The sequence below is a fragment of the Kryptolebias marmoratus genome, linkage group LG9 (genome assembly GCF_001649575.2).
Source record: "Kryptolebias marmoratus isolate JLee-2015 linkage group LG9, ASM164957v2, whole genome shotgun sequence".
NCBI lineage: Eukaryota > Metazoa > Chordata > Actinopteri > Cyprinodontiformes > Rivulidae > Kryptolebias > Kryptolebias marmoratus.
The window spans coordinates 29016516-29034056 of NC_051438.1; the positions used below are offsets into that span (position 1 = coordinate 29016516).

Sequence of the window (17541 nt, forward strand, 5' to 3'; positions counted from 1 at the left end):
CAGCTAATAAACACAAACTGAACATCAAATCCTGATTAATTAGGAGGAAATCTAACAAGAAACAGACAAAGTTTTCAGCTCTTTATCTGTAATTTTATATTTTTCCTGTTGCTTACAAATAAAGCTCCAAAGGAATCACTTTGGTTGAACAAAAAATATTAATTTTCATCTGTCAACTGTTTCATTTTTGGCCCTTTTTGAAGAAGTTGTTCTGAATTAGTGTTGGAGCAAACGGTGTGAGCCACAGTCTTTGTTTTTCTTCCTGTTCTTCGGGACTCTTTGTGTCCGCTCTGACTCCCACAGAAGGCTTCATGACTTGGATCTGAAAGACAAATCCAGGTTACTGAAGGGAGGCAGGATTGTCGTCGTAAATATCAGTTACTGAAGGAACAAACTAGTTTTTAATTATTGGCTGTTTTGTTCGGAATTGGAAAACAAACCCGAGGTAATTAGCCTGGCAGCTAATGGGTATATTGTGGGCTCTTTTCAGGGTTAATAAGAATTTTCTGTCTCATTACGACACACAGAGGCAAACACGTCCACTTGTTGCTTATTTGAAAAAGGATTGCAGCTTTTGATTAGCTGACAGAACAGCAGACAAATTAAAAAACACCGTTTCGTGTTTCAGAAATGCATTTTCACGTTGATTGTCCTGCAGCCTCCCAGAGTTTGTCTAACTGTGGACAAGGCTTTTCAATTAGACAAACTACCCAAGCCACCCACTATTTCCCTACAAAATTATCGTCCTCTTAAACAGAACATGCGCTCATCCCGGCTCTCTGGGTTCTGAAAAGGAAAACTGCTTTCTGAAGACGGGGGGGGGGAGAGAGAGCTGAGGTCTGCAGGGAAGCTGTCCTCATCTGAGTGAAAGCTGCACGCTCCAGAGCCGGCTGCTCCAACAGATTCAGAAGATTTCAGCTCCATCCAAGTCTGCGCTCTTCAAGGTGCTGGGGGAACAGCAGGGGCCCCAATCGGCCCCCATCGGCCCCTCTACAGCCAACCAGACGCTCAAGGAACTCAAAGGGAATCTCAGGGATTGGAGTAGATTTTTATTGTTATGTGTTTAAATGCATTACAAAAATATTCTCCTTCTTTTCACGTCACAGGATTTAAAGCTGCTGCAGATTTAACTTCTGATGCTGAAAGAAAAGAGTCAGAAGGTCAAAGTCTCTCCTGGATGTCGAGAATCAGAGAGAAACAGAAAATCTGCATGGGGGACTTTCAGGAAAAGGTTTAGATAAACTGCGTTCAAGATGAGGTCAAAGGTCGAATGAACAGAACATGTCAAAGACATGCACCAACTGGACTTTCCTGAGGCGTCATGACGATCCGCCACCCGACAGATGAGCCTCGCCTCGTTCCTGCCTCCCAAAGCAGCAGGCCTCAGTGTCCCTCATTTTATTGATTCAATTTAACAGATCTGAACCAAGTAGAGCATCACAGAACCGAGCTTTTGGACTTGTTGCTGACAGTCTGGAGGCTCCTTTTCTTCTCTGGTTAATTTTTTTCCTGCCTCTGGACCGGGTTATTCCTGGTCCCTGTGGTTCTGTCAGGTCCTGATCTGTAAATGTCTCGAGGGAAGAATTCACAGGTAAAAGGTTATGATGAGAGATGGCTGTCAGAACTGCCTCTCCTGCAGTGATGAGGATGGGATGGATCGTTCTCCTCTGTTGTAATCTGCAGAAACACGTTTACTGCACATCAGGTTCTCCTGCACGCACTGTGATCATAAAAAGGGGGATGTTTTACAACAAAACACAAATGCTGAATTGGAGTCATGGTTTGTGTTGTAAGCAGCAGAAAATCTGTCACTCCAGCCAGAAAAAAAGGAGGTGGGCTAAAAACCACAACTTCAGGAGGTGAAGAAAGTTAATGGTTTTATCTGTAAAGTGTTTAAATAAAAAAAAATCCAATGAATCAACTCCATGTCCAACTATCTAAATGCAATTTTCTTCAAAGACAAGCTTGCAGCTAATTTCCCGCTCAGAGTGCTGCTCAGTGAATCCATCGCTCTACATTAGTGAGCACTTCCACTCAGGTTAATGATATTCCATCTCAGGCAACGTGGAGCTTTATGCAGAAAAATTAACCCTGATGCACCTTTTTTTCATCCTCCTCCCCCCCAATCCAACGAGCCTTCATCACATTTGTTATAATTAGGCTGTGAGGATAATTCAGCTGCCTTTGCTGTGAGAAGAGAAGACAGAAGAACAGGAAACCTGCAGAAAACTCACCTCCAAGGTCATTAATGTGGTTCTGCAGTAACCCCCCCAAAGATCACTTTATTTATTCATTATTTGAACCAATAAACACTTAAAGTTAAGATTAAGACTTTTTAATGAGTCTCAGGTTATATTTACCTCACATTGAGACTAGCTCCACACCACATTTTTTTTGTCCTGAAACTTAAACCTTTTATTTAATCAGAAATTAAAGATCTTGCATTAATTAATGAAATGCATATCGCCCGCCGCCGGAGTTTCAGACTGATTCAGGAAATGATGACGTTGTAGACATTTCTGAAAATAACCCAACGAAGGATCTCATGTGATAATATTAGACGTCACATTAAGAAAATGTCATCAAATCTCAGCTTTTACTGCATTAAGTTTCAGCTCCATCTGTAAAATGCTGAGTCGGCCATTTTTGGTGCTTTTTAAGCCATTCTGAATTGGGTTGACTGAACTGAAGTTATCCGGTCGTTACTTTCTGAAAGTTTCATGAAAAATTAATTTAGTTGTTCAGGAGATATTTAGGAAACAAACACACTTATAAAATGAAATAAAACATCTACATTTAAAACTTTATTACGTGTAGAGAAGCTGTGAAGATTTGCATCAAACCCAGGATTTACAATCTGCTGCTATTAATGTTTTATTTTATTTTGAAAGCACATTAAATCCACTCCAACACTTCCTCTTCATTTGAGTCTGTCATTAAACCCCAGTCTTGTTTCTAATATTCCAATAAATGCAGGAAGTTCTTTGTTTTTGATTATTAAGCTCCAAAACAGACATTTTTATGGTTTGTACATCGTAGGACAGTAAAGTAAAGCAGACTGAGGCGGTTCTTTCTGTCTGAATCATCAGCTTCCAGCATCACTGAGCATTTAGACAAATTAAAGCAGGTTTTTAACTGTCCTCGTTAACCTCTGTGCTTCAACAGAGACACCAGAGAGGTTTCATGCATTTATTTGGCTGCTTTAGAGCTCGTAACAACATGAGCGCCGGGAATAAAACGTGTTTCAGGCGTCGGTCTGCTCAGGAGGAGAGAAATTGTTTCCGTCCAGCTGACGAGGGAAACACGACAAATTCAGATCACACTTCAAACACAAGTCCAAGTCATGAAATATGAGGTGATGAATACATGAAGCAACATGGAAGCTGTTTGACTGAAAAAGTCATGTCTTCATAAACGACAGTCTCATGTAGAAGTCATTAGGTGTAAATAAAATTAAGTGTTAGGTAAAAACTGCACAGAATAAATTTAAATACAGTAGTTTTAGTTCATGGAAATTTCCTCCAGTTCAAACTGAGATCAGCCTGACTGCTGCAGGTAAGATGACTGCTCAGAAGTACTCCTACTTCTCTTTAACGTGTGTAAATCTGTGGCAGTAAGGTTTTAAAAACAAGTGTAAAATGGACCCAAATCATCTTTAATGAAAAGATTTGTTTTGTATTTTATGTTTGATGTTTGAGTCTTAAAATCTGGATTTAGTTTTATTTTTCTAGTCAAGATGTGAATTATTTGTGTTTTTTACCGTCTAACAGGAACCAGAACCTGTTCTTGATGTCGGCAGCATTCAGGCAGAGGAAGCTGCATGAAAAACACGAAAAAGGTCCCAAAACATCCAAAAAAACAGCAAAACAAAGGGAAATACACGTGCTGGTACTTTCAGAGTTATTTATTCTGAGAAAAGGAATGAAGAAGTGACAGAGTGCTGAAGAATAATAATAATAAAAAGTCTTTTGTGCCGTTCGGTCCAGTCTGAGAATCTGCAGCTCATCAGGAAGATGCTCCAACTTTATTTTCTGCTGAACAACAAACGACCATAATGTGATTCACATCCTGTCATTTTCAGCACAACAGTCTAATAATAGCATTTTATTAAAAAAGACTCATGGTTCTGGTTGATACTGCCACATAAACACTGAAGACAAACACTAAATGTTGGATTTTATCCGTCCAACACTGCAGACAAATCTTTTCTTGTTTCAGAAAAATCTCAAACGTTTTTACAAACATTATGTTCCATGCAGAGCGTTTCTGGACTCAAAGCAAAGGGTAAAAATGGGTTAGAAGTTTTAAATTTCAATAAAGTAAGAAAAATATGTACTGAAAACAAACTTTTACTGTAGAAAACACATAAAAACACAATAAAAAGAACCAAAATCCTTTAGAGACACAGAAGAGTCAAGTTTCTGGAGTTGGAACCAGTTTTTATCTGATATTGTTGCTTTTCAAACCTTTTCTTTATCAGATCCTCAATTTTGGACTTTAGAAAATATTTGAATCTTCAAACTAAAAGAGAATTAAAAAGTTCAAATAAATAAATGTTGGTGAATTAGGAGAAAACTGTTTCTGCTTTCAGGTTTGAGTTGTAAAATTTCAAAAAGTCTTCAAACCGGAGGACTTGAACCCGACTGACTTTCTCCTGTTTTTAATATTTCCTTTGACTTTAATAATATTTCACCTTTAATCTCAACAAAGAAACTTTAAATGAACAAGAGGAGATCCTGTAAGGCCGTCACATTCAGATGTTGGATCGGGACAAACAGAACCTAAAAGCAGACGGAAGTCAGGTTAAAATGTTCAACCTGATCAGAAACAAGCTCCGCCCCTCAGGTCTCTGATCATCAACTCACCGGAGGATTCATTTGGACACAAATTCATCTAAAAACATAAAGCTGGTTTGTTTCAGCATCAAATTAAAGATTATAAACCATCGTTTCCCTGCTGTCTGTAAACATGAACCAACATGTCAAATAAAACTGAAATGAACCAAATAAGCACCGATGTTGAGTTTATAACCGGTGACAGATCTGATAAACAAAGATGAAAAGCACAATATTTTCATATTAAATAGTAAGATGTGCTCCAACAGTACGTTTTTAATTAGTATTAATTGTAAATAAAACTATCATAGTAGTGCACAGTTTCACTGCATAAGGCATAAATCAAAGTGCAACAATTTCTTTTTCTCCTTTTTACTTCTTTAGGAAATGCTGAGCAGCTGGTAAAACGATTTAAAAGCTGCAGATGTTCAGGATGAAGGTTCCTGAGGTAGTTTGAATCCTTTACATGAACATATTCAGTCTGTACACCAGATAAATTACCTCTAATCTCTTCAAATGTGGCTAAATTATTGTTTTTCCATTATTACGTTTAGTTGGACTAAATGAGACACAGTTACATTAAAATCCACGTCTTACAGCAGCAGAATGAAGAGCAGAAATAAATCGTGTCCTGAAGCGGCTCAGTGACCCGCGACAGTCTGCATCACTGAACCATGAAGGACGACAGCGTCTCTTCGTGTTTGAGCGCGTTTCTGGCGATGATTTCCACGATGGCGATGTACGTCCCGGAGAGGAACCCGACCAAGCCCACCACGCTGATGACGGCGTTCTTCACGACGACCAGCGGGGACAGGCCCTCCGTGTGAAAGGCCAAGATCTGCAGGATGGGAGGGAAGATGAGAGCCAGGAAACTGCTGCTGACCGAGCCCACCAGCGAGATGACCAGGTCCAACTCCGGGACCAGGATAGCGAGCACACCTGGAGGGGGAGGAGACAGGTTAGAAGATTTAACAGAAGCAGCGATGTTGCTTCCTGTGGAAGAGCAAAACAAATCCAGACTCCTCCATTACTCGACACATCATCCAAAGAATAAAATCTTTATTTTAATTCCCAGCAGCCCGTCATAAAGACGGTTTGTTCCCATTTTTCAGCTGACTCTACAGTAATAAATGGTGTTTTTGTAATAATAAGTTGATTCTTTAGAAAAACATTAATCTGCTATTTATTTATATTTTCCTGAAAAAAGTTTCAGGATAATTTTTTGGTTGTTCACACCTTTTATTTAGTGAAATATCAGCTGAGAGGTGATGATAGCTGCCTATCAGCCATGTCAGAACAAGATTTTATCCTTAAATGACTAAATCATCATCTCACTCTGAATGTCATTCAGCTTTAATAATCAAATAGTTTATCTGATCTGAACAGCAGAGCTTGAATACTTTCAATCCTTCTGTTTAAAGAATAAAGAACATCTTGTAAATGTGGTGACTTAAGTTCAAATATCAACTTTTCAGGACAAACTGCATCATAAATGGTGTTTTTTCATGTAAAATTCTAACATTTCTCAGTAACACACAGGTCTAAACTCCCAGCATCATAAAGACTTTCTGCCGTTTCTAGTATCAGGTGAGAAAAGCAGGAACTAAAACTGACACCTTTTGATTTTCTGCTGGTCAGAGAGTCCAATGAAACCTCTTAAAACACAGAACATCTTTTCATTTTCCGCCCGTTTGACGTGAAAGTCAGAAGAACAGTTTAAATTGGGACAGCGAAGGAGAAAAGGAGCAGAAAGGAGGTGAAAGATGACAGATTTAGGAGAGGACTCCCTCTGTTTAAAACTAAAACTGAGAGCGGAGACCCTGCTGCTAAAAGACGAGTCCTCCTGCGTGGTTGCTATGGAGACGAAGACAAACAGGTCCTCTGACGTTGTCTCGTTTATGAGCTAATGTCCTCCCCGTGGACACCGGGGGGGATGGGAACTCTCAACCTTTCATATTTACAGGTTAAAACAAAGACTTTCAAATTAAAGGTTTAGAAGTAGAGGATGATAAAAAACTTAAAATAGAGCTTGTTATTTAGGTTCTTCATGAATAAAAAGCCTGAATATTCAGAGCTTGATGTCTGTTTGTTGCAGGATTTAACCTTAAAGAGGAGAGAAACGAACACAATAAACCTCTGTGTAACGGATTAATGGAGACCAGAACATTAACTTTACTCTTTTCATATGAACTGCATTTATAATTAGTGTGTGTTATCATTTGTCAGTTGAACAAAACTGTCTGTTAAAAGCTTTCTAACAGACGCTGCTGCAGCCAAGGATGGTTTCAAAGTGAAACTGGTGCTTCGGACGGAGCCGACACTCAACTGCTGCACACAGAAAAACTGAAACGGTTAGGATAATAAAAGACAAGTGTCCACTCAAATATTAATGTTAAATAATTATCCTGATCTGCCGAACGCTCTCCTCCGTCAGGTGTTCTCATTCTGTCAGCGTTACTGGCAGCTGATAAAAGGCTCTTTCAGCCCTGATCAGTTGCTTGCCACATGTTCCAGTCTGTCAAATTAACCTCCGGGTTGAAGGCAAGGTCGAGCTATCATGTGACACCGAAGCACAGAGCGGGATCTGTCACTTCCCGGGATGTGGCGTCGAGGAGCTCTCATCCAACTACATGTGATGCTTTCCAGGCTGTGAAGGAGGACTAAGAACCTGCAGAGCCTTCAGGCGGCAGCTTGACAGGCCTGAACGCTCCCAGACCACTAATTCAGCTGCACAGTACCTGGATCTGCAGAAATGAGGAGAAATCACCTGAAGTTACCTTCTGTTTACTGGCAGGACACGTATGACTGACGACAGGGGTCAGAAAGAACTGAACAGCTGCAAATCAGCAATCAGTGAGCAAGTAAAACAAATTATAATGCACTTTTAATTCCAATAAAAAGAGACGAAGCAGAATTATACAATTCATTAAACAAGGAAATCTGTTCTCACACTCAGTGATCATAAATCCACAACGTGGACCAGAGAGACCAGAGAGGGACTTTCTCTGGGCTACATAAACGATCAGCAGGAGGAAACTAAAATGTCTTTCTGCTGCGTTCGAAGCCGAGGCTGTGACACTGAATTCATGGAGGTTACCACGGCAACTAAAACCCATTTTGACACAAACTTGCAGCACAGATCCATCTCAGCTGCCCGAGGAAAGCTCAGATCTTCAGAACGAGGAGGAAACGATCTCAGAAAGCATCCCGAGTTCCTCCTGACAGGTGCTGTCTGCCACCTCTAACACCACAAACCAAGTCAGGAAAAAAGGCCTTTCTCTTTTAATAAGATAAAAAAAAACTGCTTGAACTTCCTTCAACAATAAAAACACAATCATTAAATTGGAGTCAAAGCCATCTGGAGCCTTCATTTCTGAACCACATTCAGCTCAAATTTACATGAAAAATAAATGTTTCTGAGGTTATGTTTTATTTTCTGGTTTATATCAAAATGAACACAACTGTGAAAAGATAAAAGCTACAGTTTAGATGCAAATTATGTTGAAATTATTCAAAAATCTACAACCTTTGCACTGACAAAGGATGAAACTTTCATATTTTAGTGACTACATTTGGGACACTGCAGTAATGAACCCTAAGAAGTCCTGGTGGTCCTGGAGCAAACCCACAGCTTTAAAATCCACTGAGGGTGAAAGAGACACTTCTACAGTCAAATCAAGTCCGTGAACTCCGGAGCTACAGATCCTCAGGCAGGATTAGAGATGGGTGTGGAAGCTCTCAGACAACCAGGAGGTTCTTGAGCCACCAGCAAACACCATCCCGACCCGAGCCGAGCCGCCTCTGGTCTGGCTGATCTGCAGCTCATTAAAGATGAACGTGGGCTCCGATGATGTTTTATCTGAGCGGTGCGACCTGCAGGAACTAATATTAATAAGCCTCACACAGGCGGCAGCAGGACTAAACTTCGGTCCCATATTTCCAGTCATGGCGGGTCCAAAACTCCACCAGCCCACAACTTTTATTTACTCCAAGTTTCTGAATGATTGTTCTAGATTTCTGAATCAAAATCTACCAACACAACACGACTGCTGTCACAAGAGCCTTTCTGGTTTCATTTAGAGTCCCGACAGTCGAGTTCATGCAGGCGTGGTCCAACTGCTGGTTCATGAGATGCAAGGAGGACAAGATGCTAAACCCAGGATTGTTGTAGTTTAAGCTCAACGTCTGTTTAATTATACTTCATTTAGTCAAGTTGTGTAAAAATAATTGGCTTATTTACAAATCTCTCCTGTTTCTGCAACAGGAAACTGTCAGTTTTTCACAGCACTGACAAAAAGCATGTTTTAAATACAATTGAACATTTGCAAACTATTGTCCTGCAGCGTAAACAACGAGATATGAGTTGCGTACATTTAGCAGATGATGTCCTGCTGTAAGAGTGCAGCCAGCTGGATGATGAAGCCCATCGGTTGGCACTGACTGACAGAAAGCTGTCCAACCTGCACACCTTCACAGGTAAACCATACTAATTAACATTATATATCTCTAAATTCACACACACGACCTCTTCCTTCCTTTCTTTCAGGAACAGAGTGACTTTGCTGGGAGAAAACTTTATGCACGTTTGCATTTTTTCCCCCAACTAACATAAATCCTGTAATGCCAAACTGACGTCCTTGCTGTTGGCTACAGTTTGATGCTTCTGTGAGATTATTATGCTGCGCTGGTGCTTTGCAGGAGGGATGAGGGCAGGTTTCTGTCAGCAGGTCAGACAACAAGGAGCCCATCATGCTCCAGTTCAGGAACTAATTACTAAACCAAAGTGTTGAAACAAGAATCCTTCGAGATGCAACTAAAACAGGTATTTGTTAAAGCATGGTGTCTAATAATCCTTAACTTGGCATCCCACTCTGAATGAATCAGATCCCTCCAACAACAAACCTTATCCTCACTCCTTCATCACTCCTCTCTTCACCCACAGGAGCTGACAAAGGGAGCCAAACTTCAGGGGAAAGTTTTACAGCTTTATCTTTAGCTCTGAACGCATCTTCCACACCGGAGGATCAAACTCAAATGAAACATCTGCAGGAGCTGAAGAGCTGAGTAAACAGAAGGTTTATAAGGAGACGTCAGCCGAGCTGTAAGACTGAAACAAGGTGTGAGATGACAGAAAAACCAACACTTAAAAAAAGAGATTAAATCTAAAAACGGCTACAAGAACTCCAACCTTAGTCTCATATTTTATCAAACATGTTTACTATCAAACAGAAGACAAATACTCCAGATTAACAGAGTTTAAATAAGAGCTTCAAATTATCTTCATGTGGGTTGAGCAGGGCTCCTGTTTAACTGCTGAAAGTTGTATTTATAATTAACTTAAACACAACTATGCAGCGTATTATTAAATGTTGAATTTAAAATGGGATTCTGTGCAGCACATTCTGCAGCTGCGATGATCATGAAACCGTTTCTTCTCATTAACTGCAGCCTTTCTCTTTATTTACTAATGCATCTTCTTACAAATAACTGAGTTATTTCTAAAACAAACTCAAACATTTTGTTAAATGAAGCAGAATAAATGTCCGAATCGATGAAACCCCCGTGTGCATCCTTCTGTTAGGAAAGTGAAACCAACAAAAGAAAAGTTTTTATAAATGCCTTATACACTTCAAGTCAACGTGAAACCCTTGGGTTCAGACAGAAAAGCTCAAATAAACTGGATTTGATGAAGAAATGTTGTGCATGTGGACCTGAGGAGGAAGAGGAGGAGGAACTGTAAAGCTGACAGAGGCCAGCAGGATTCTGCAAATCTAATTACAAACTCCTGTTGAAGAGGGAAGCTGAGTCCTTCTAGATTCAGCAGAAAAAAGAGCCAAGAGTTTCTTAAAAAGTGAGATTGAATATTTCAGCCTCTGGGATAAACTATGGAGACCGGACGTTCAGTTCCCAATTTAAAGCTGCCAATTCAATTTATTGAAGCTGGTGGTTGTTGGAAATTACAGAAGTGTACGGCAAGAGAAGCTGCGTGTGAGGACTCCTTTAATGAGAGTTTCCTTTTCTGCAGGGAAATCTCATAGGAGCAAAATATCTTTAAGACAAAACAGGAGAAATTTTCTATAAATAAAGTAAACAAAACAAATGAAACTTTAATAAATGTTGTGATCAGGTGTGGAACGGTTTTAAATCCATCATTTTCTGTCCCAAACGTCACAACGACAGTAAAAAATGTCATTAAGAAGCAAGCTGTGACAAGAAAACACCATATTTTATGAATTGTTTTAAAGAAATAACAGTATTAATTATAATATTTGTGTTAAAAAGGAGCTTTTGTGACATGAAGTCTTAATGACATCACCATGAAGACACTCTCATAAAACCCTCCCAGGTTCATAAATGGGCAGAACTTGAAACAAAAAGCAGACGGCTGCCAACATGTTGCCATTTTAAACCAACCAGAACCAACCGGGCCTTTCAGTCGGCAGCTGTAAACCCGTTTCTCACTCGGCTGCGACTCCTGGAGAAGAGTTGGAGAGAAAACTGAAACTATAATAATAATAATAATAATAATAATAATAATAATAATAATAATAATAATAATAATAATAAACAATAATAATAATGTTTGACTCCTGTCAAACATTAACTCAGGTGTCATACGGAGAGCTCAAGGAGGAAACTGCATCCAGCTGAACGATTTCAGGAGGTTTTTTACACAAGAACTTTGATGCTTTTTTTTATTTTAGCACTTGAGCATTAAAGCCTGAACTAATTGATCTAATGTACCACATAAAGCTGGTTCTTTTACTGTAATATGACATTAAACATGATCACTCCCCACAGATAATAAATCTCTTCACACTTCAGCCTGCATCAGGTAATTACTGATGATTTATTTATGCAGCCTTCCTGAAAGCAGCACGATAAATTCTGCTGCATCATAATAAAGCCTAAAAATACCCATTTTATTATCAGTTTCTAGTTCACCTTGCAGGCCTTTCTGTGGATTTGAGGGCAGATTGATAACTGAGGATCCTGTTTTTTCTCTGAACCTAAACTCTGAGTTTTCAGTCTGTCAAAAAATGACAGATTGTTCGGTCAACCTTTGTGTCAAACTAAACTGTGGGAAATTACATTTCAGCTCAACATGTCAGCTAAAAACATTTTTTAAGAGCCTGATTTTGCATCATAATGGTCAGGGTTTTTCTTTTTACAACTTGTCTTAAGTGGCTATGAATAAAGTAAACGAGGACATTTCTGTTCAATGACAGTTTAGCCTTGAAGAATCATCTGAATTTAAATAACAGAGGGACGAAGTCGGCACAAACGGAGACTGAAGCACGACAGTACAGACACTGAAAACCAGAAAGACAACACATGCAGGACAAATGGTTCCCTTCTGCTGCAAAGATGACGGCTGTGGAAAACGATTGCACTAAATGACGTCCCTGCGTGGAACAGTATGATAAATTAAAGTTTCTCTGCTTGTTTGGAGGTTGTTGGGGTTTTTTTCTGTCCAAAATCAATCTGTTCCAAAACTATGATTTTAAAATAAATGAAAAACAAAAAAGCTGGGCCACAGCCTGAACGTGTTTTCTGAGTTGAAAAGCTCGATTAGATCAGATTAAGAACACAAACCGCTCATATTCATGAGCTGAAATCTTGTTGTACCAACTTTAACCCCTCTATAAAAAGTATGATGGCTTCTGATTCCAACGTTTTGATAATGAACCATTTCCTATAAAAACATATAATTACTGATTATATTATAATCATTATTAGACCACACAAATTAAACAAACAAATTAGACACATCTGTAAAAAAAGCACCAAAGGCCTGTTGACGAAATCCAATCAAAGCTGAACTTGTTCCCCTTTGAACAACAAACATATTAAGCTGTGAGCACCTCGGAGGATACAAAGAAAAAGACAAAGAGCTCAGCGCTGCAGCCGAAGGAGATCCCGGTGGACGCTCAACTTTCTGTCCTCACTAAACGAGTGGAAAGGATCAGAGACAGATTGGTGTCCTTTCCTGGCTCGACATTCTGCTGAACCAGCTGGATTTAGGAGTCCTTAGGTCCAACTCTGGGTTTCTGAGGGGCTTTGAAAGGGTAAGAAAGGCTATAATTACCACAGCACTTCCCCTCCGTGTCAATCTGTACGTCCTGCAACGGGAAGAAACTCTTAAAACCTCTGGACTGCAGAGCAGAGGAACTGAATGCTTGCTCTTAAGTCTTTGGATTTTGTTAGTCATTGGTTTGTATTCAACACACAAATGTCAAGGTTTATTTCAAGAACAGGTTTAACCTCAGATGGCCTGAGTTTGTGACACGCTCTCGAGGTTTAGATTATTATGACTGTGAGAAAAGGCTTTGAGTTGAGTTGGACGGTTACTGTGACCTTCGTCTCCCAGCAGGAGGAATCCTCAGGCTGAGGCGTCCAGCTGACGATAAATGAGGCGGTGGTCGGAGCGTCTGGAGCAGAAGTTTTTATTTAAAGAGACTAGTTTAAAACTTTAAGATCCTGCAATTCTCCAGACTGGACCTTTAGGGCTGATTGTATCGTGTTATATTTCATTTAAACAATAAATTGGTTGATGATGATGATAAGTGAATATTAAAGCCGTGTGTTTTTTGGATTATTGTGGAGGGTGCCAACAAAATTATCCCTATCCGTAGATCAGTAAAGAAACAGAAAATGAATTAACAATATGAAATAAAACATGTTTTTATACAGAATCTATAGCAGTTATTTCAACTACCTTCATCAGTTTGTCAAAAAGAGACCTTACTGTAGGTTTATCATAAATCTAACGTAGGATTCTGTCAGAGAAGCTGAGGCAGGAAATAAAGCAGAACTGCACAGGTGAATCTGCTCTGTGAGACGTAAAGGTGAATTAACAAGTCACGTTTCAGAAAAGGTGGAGGAAGAACAGGCCAACGATGCAGCGCTCCAGGATGAAGAGGAAAAGTGTCCTCTCCTGTTTTCATCAACACAAGCTGCTCGGCTCAAGCCTGTAGCAAAGCGAACAGAAAATGACCCATTCTGACAGACAGGAAGTCAACACTGATTTTGTTTCTCAGTTAAAGATAATTGGGTGTGTAAGGCTTATAAGGGAAACACAATTTGTCTGAGATTGTGTTTGGAGATGTTATTATGGGAATCATTTTCTGTCACAACTGCAGCTGAACAAAACTCTGACAGCAGAAGTTTTTGTTTGGAGAGAAATTAAATAATGGTGGTTAAATTGGTGCAATTTGTTGCCTCAAACTCGAGGAGCAAATTGCTCTTAGCTGTAGTGTGTATTCCTACTTTATTAGTGTGAGTGTAAACACCAAAACTGTTGTTCATCCAGCTCTGGGTCAAGAGACTCATCGTTCTTCATTCACTGTTAGTTGTTTAACGTTAGGCTGTGAAGGCCATGTGACACATTTAAAGTCAAAGTGATTGGACTTAAAACAGTAACACAGAAATAAAACTCAACCTGGATGTCAGTAAAAGTGGCAGAACTTCACTCTCCTGACACGAACAGTCCCAGTGAAAAACAGTTAAAGGTACTTTAGAAACTCAAACTTTTTTAAAGAGCACCACTTCAGAAAATGCTAAACTCTCCAAGTTCCACCGTTAGGACAGACATTATAAATCGATTAACTGACAAAAACATCTACTTTAACACCTAATCCTACTCAAAAACCAAACCCACTACTTTATCCCATCCTAAACCCTTCAACAAACCCAACTAGCTTTCAGAAGCACACTGAAGACTGACCGTCCTCAGATGGACCTTCTTGGATGAGGAGCTCTGAAGGTTGAAACACCCAAAGAGCCTGAGCTCTTCTACTGAGCACCAACTGGACTAAACAAGAGATGAGATCCTGATCCTGACTGACCTGAGCCAGCCTGTGCCGTACCTTTGACTCCCTACACCAAACTGATTGAGACTCGACCCACTGAGACACCAACACACACCTCCCTGTTTGAAGGATGTGACGGTTTCATGCAACAGAACTGTGGTCTCAACTCTTCCTCTGCTCCACATACAATTATTACAAATTTGAGAAAATATGAATCTTTTTTTAAGTTTTGTACCTTTTGTTTGCAGCAGGTCCTGCAGAAACTTCACTGGTGCTGCTTCAGTAGCCACTTAATAACCATCTTCCACTCTAGTTTTCACAAATGTTTGTAAAATATTCTCCACTGAAGCTCTGCTTTCAGTAGTTTCCATTTGAAGCTAAGATCATAATGTGCTTAAAACACTGTTTGGCAAAGTCTACCTTTTTAGCTTTCCATCACAGTTCAACTTATGGTGATAATTAGCTTGTTATTGGATTTGTAAATAGAAGATACCAGAATTTCTCCTGACTAACCCCAGAGGTACTTACAACACAGTTTGAGAACAAGTTTCTGGCTGTCTATGCATCTGTCTTTTTGTGTGGCTCCCTTTGTTTTATGGTGTTTTGCTTGAATGAGCTTTAGTCTTATTCAAACAAAGTTTTGGTTCACTCCCAACACTCTTATCAGTGGTTTGTAAAGCAGCAGGCGGGTAAACAAACTGTGTTTAAAGTTGCCAAATTGGTTGGAAGCTAGTGGAGGAGGTAAAAGAAAAAAAAAAGGAAGATACAGAGATGGGAGAATGAAACAGAACAAGGAGAGTGACTACTGGACTCAAACCCAAAAACATCCCAATAATCAAATACTTTCAAGCGGTTCACCCACTTCATTAACGAGTGATCTGCAGCAAATATACAAAACTCAACTTCACTGTAGTCAAACCCTGATTAATGCAGCCATAGGTGTACGCCATCAATGCCTGCTTCAAAGGCTGGCATCAAAGCTTGTTCCTGTAATCTGTTATCTGCCACTCCTGGTCAAGAATCACCTGATGCAACTTAATGTGCAAAGCCTCCAATAACAATCAAAGAACTGGGCCTTCGGGTAATCTCTGTCAGACCCTGTCACGTAAGAGTGCAGGACGGCACAAAACAAGGCAAAGCCATATAGCTGCCACTCAGAGGCTCTTTGATTAAAAACAGCATCAACAGCAACAGTAGGCTGACTATCTGCCGTAAATTAGAATAGAGTCCTCACTTCAAAAGAATTCTCCCAGAACTGAAACGAGCCGACCTTTTCGAGAAGGAGTGCAACTCAAAGTGAAGCTCAGCCGAGAGGAGAGCGTTTGCTCAGGGCAGTCTTCTTTACCTCTTATCTGACGGAGCTCCAACTGAAACAAACGGCAGCAGGAGAGAAAAGCTGTGCTGCTGTGGCAACTACAACATCGGGTTTATTTTACAGCTCCGGCAATGAAGAGATCTGAAGTATGTCTTACATCCATCATTCAAAAGTCATTTTCATACCACAGTAAATACATTTAAACATCTTTGTTTCTGTTTCACATTTTCAGAGTTAACAAGACAAAATGGAAACATCCCTAACAAATCAATCTGAGACAGATGAAACATCTTTTTAGTGAATGTTTGAGTCGTCTCCTCGTAGTTTCACTGTTCTGTTGTAGCGTCAAGGTGATTCTGTTCTCTTTGTTACATTTAGAGGAACATTTCAAAGTAAAATAAAAAAGCGAGCCAGTGTTCTTGTGTTGGGCTGCTCAGAGCCGTCTCTGTCCTCGATTCTTTAACCACTCAAAGACCAACAAGCAGCAGCAAAACTTTCCACCCCAAGGAGGTAACCTGGGAGAAGCGCTGCTCTTAAAGCATGCACACAACAAGCCACGGCTCAAGCCTCACGTGCAAACAGAAGCTTTGTAATTCCACCTTAAGCCCTTCCCATCCTTTACCTCCTTGATTCAAGCGTGCTTCAGGAGGTTTCATGTCCACGTTCACAGCACAGGAAATCGTACACAAGTGTGCATGTTTTTTAGTTTAATGAGCTCATCAGTATCCATGTGCAGACAGCTGAGCAGCTACATCTACAGTACATAATCCTCCCAATCACAGCTAATAAAGGAAATGAAGACAAATGATAAGCAGTGAGGATGGAAGTGGATATTTGTTTCAGAGAAGGACTTTCTTTCTTTTATCTTCAGAATGTTTAATGAAATGTGCTGATGGATAACTCAGACACTTTATCTCAACATCTGTAAAACATTTTGATGTTTTTGAAAGCTGAAATGGCTGTGGCAGACATCTTGAATCCAGTTAAGTCTAAAAGTGAATCAGCTGATGTACAGATGTCCATTTAATGATTACTTTCTGCAAGTTTCACCATGCTCACCTTCAGGAAGTGATCTGATGGCATAATTCAACTAACTGAGAATTATGTTTTTAAAACTATACTTTCAGGTTGCAAATGACAGAAAGCTAGATTAGTTTTGTCCAAAGGTAACAGTATCAGAATCTTTGCAGGTTTGAGGTAAAACTATTTAAATGCTTTAAAATGTTTACCTGGGCTTCCATCCTCCTCAGCGTGCCGAATTTCTTCTGACAAAGGAGGCTGTTTGAAGGCCTCTTTTGGCCTTTCAAGTACAAAAATAAAACTTCTCTCAAACTGTTTTGTATAAGTGGTTATTAACAAAGCTTCAGTCCGGGGTTGAATCAGTGCCATCAATCGCATTTTGCCACAGAGTGTGATAAGAACAAATAGAAAGCAGCAGCTCTTTAATTAATTCCTCTCGGATGCCTCCTCTATCATATCTCTGGATTCCACTAAGGGCGGATGTGTTGTTTTCCAGCTCTGACACAGACTGTGACAAATTCAGATAATGTTTGGGATTCTATCCCAAGGACTGTATATT

The 17541-nt window shown here is 39.8% G+C and overlaps 1 protein-coding gene and 1 long non-coding RNA gene across 6 annotated transcripts in view; one reads left to right on the forward strand and one right to left on the reverse strand.

Annotated features, from left to right (window-relative positions):
- Positions 1–3889: 3889 nt before the first annotated feature.
- slc36a1 (solute carrier family 36 member 1) overlaps positions 3890–17541 on the reverse strand; it is a 32040-nt gene continuing 18388 nt past the window's right edge. For 3 of the 5 annotated variants that reach the window (XM_037977372.1, XM_037977371.1, XM_017429777.3), the window contains exon 12: positions 3890–5774. In XM_037977372.1, coding sequence (XP_037833300.1) covers positions 5500–5774 — 275 coding nt within the window. In that variant the 3' untranslated portion in view covers positions 3890–5499. The remainder of the gene's footprint in view (positions 5775–17541) is intronic. The other 2 variants (XM_017429779.3, XM_017429778.3) reach the window with 1 other exon arrangement.
- LOC119617341 lies at positions 11891–13414 on the forward strand. The gene is made up of 2 exons (XR_005233577.1): positions 11891–12904; positions 13207–13414. It is a non-coding gene; the product is annotated as an uncharacterized LOC119617341 (long non-coding RNA).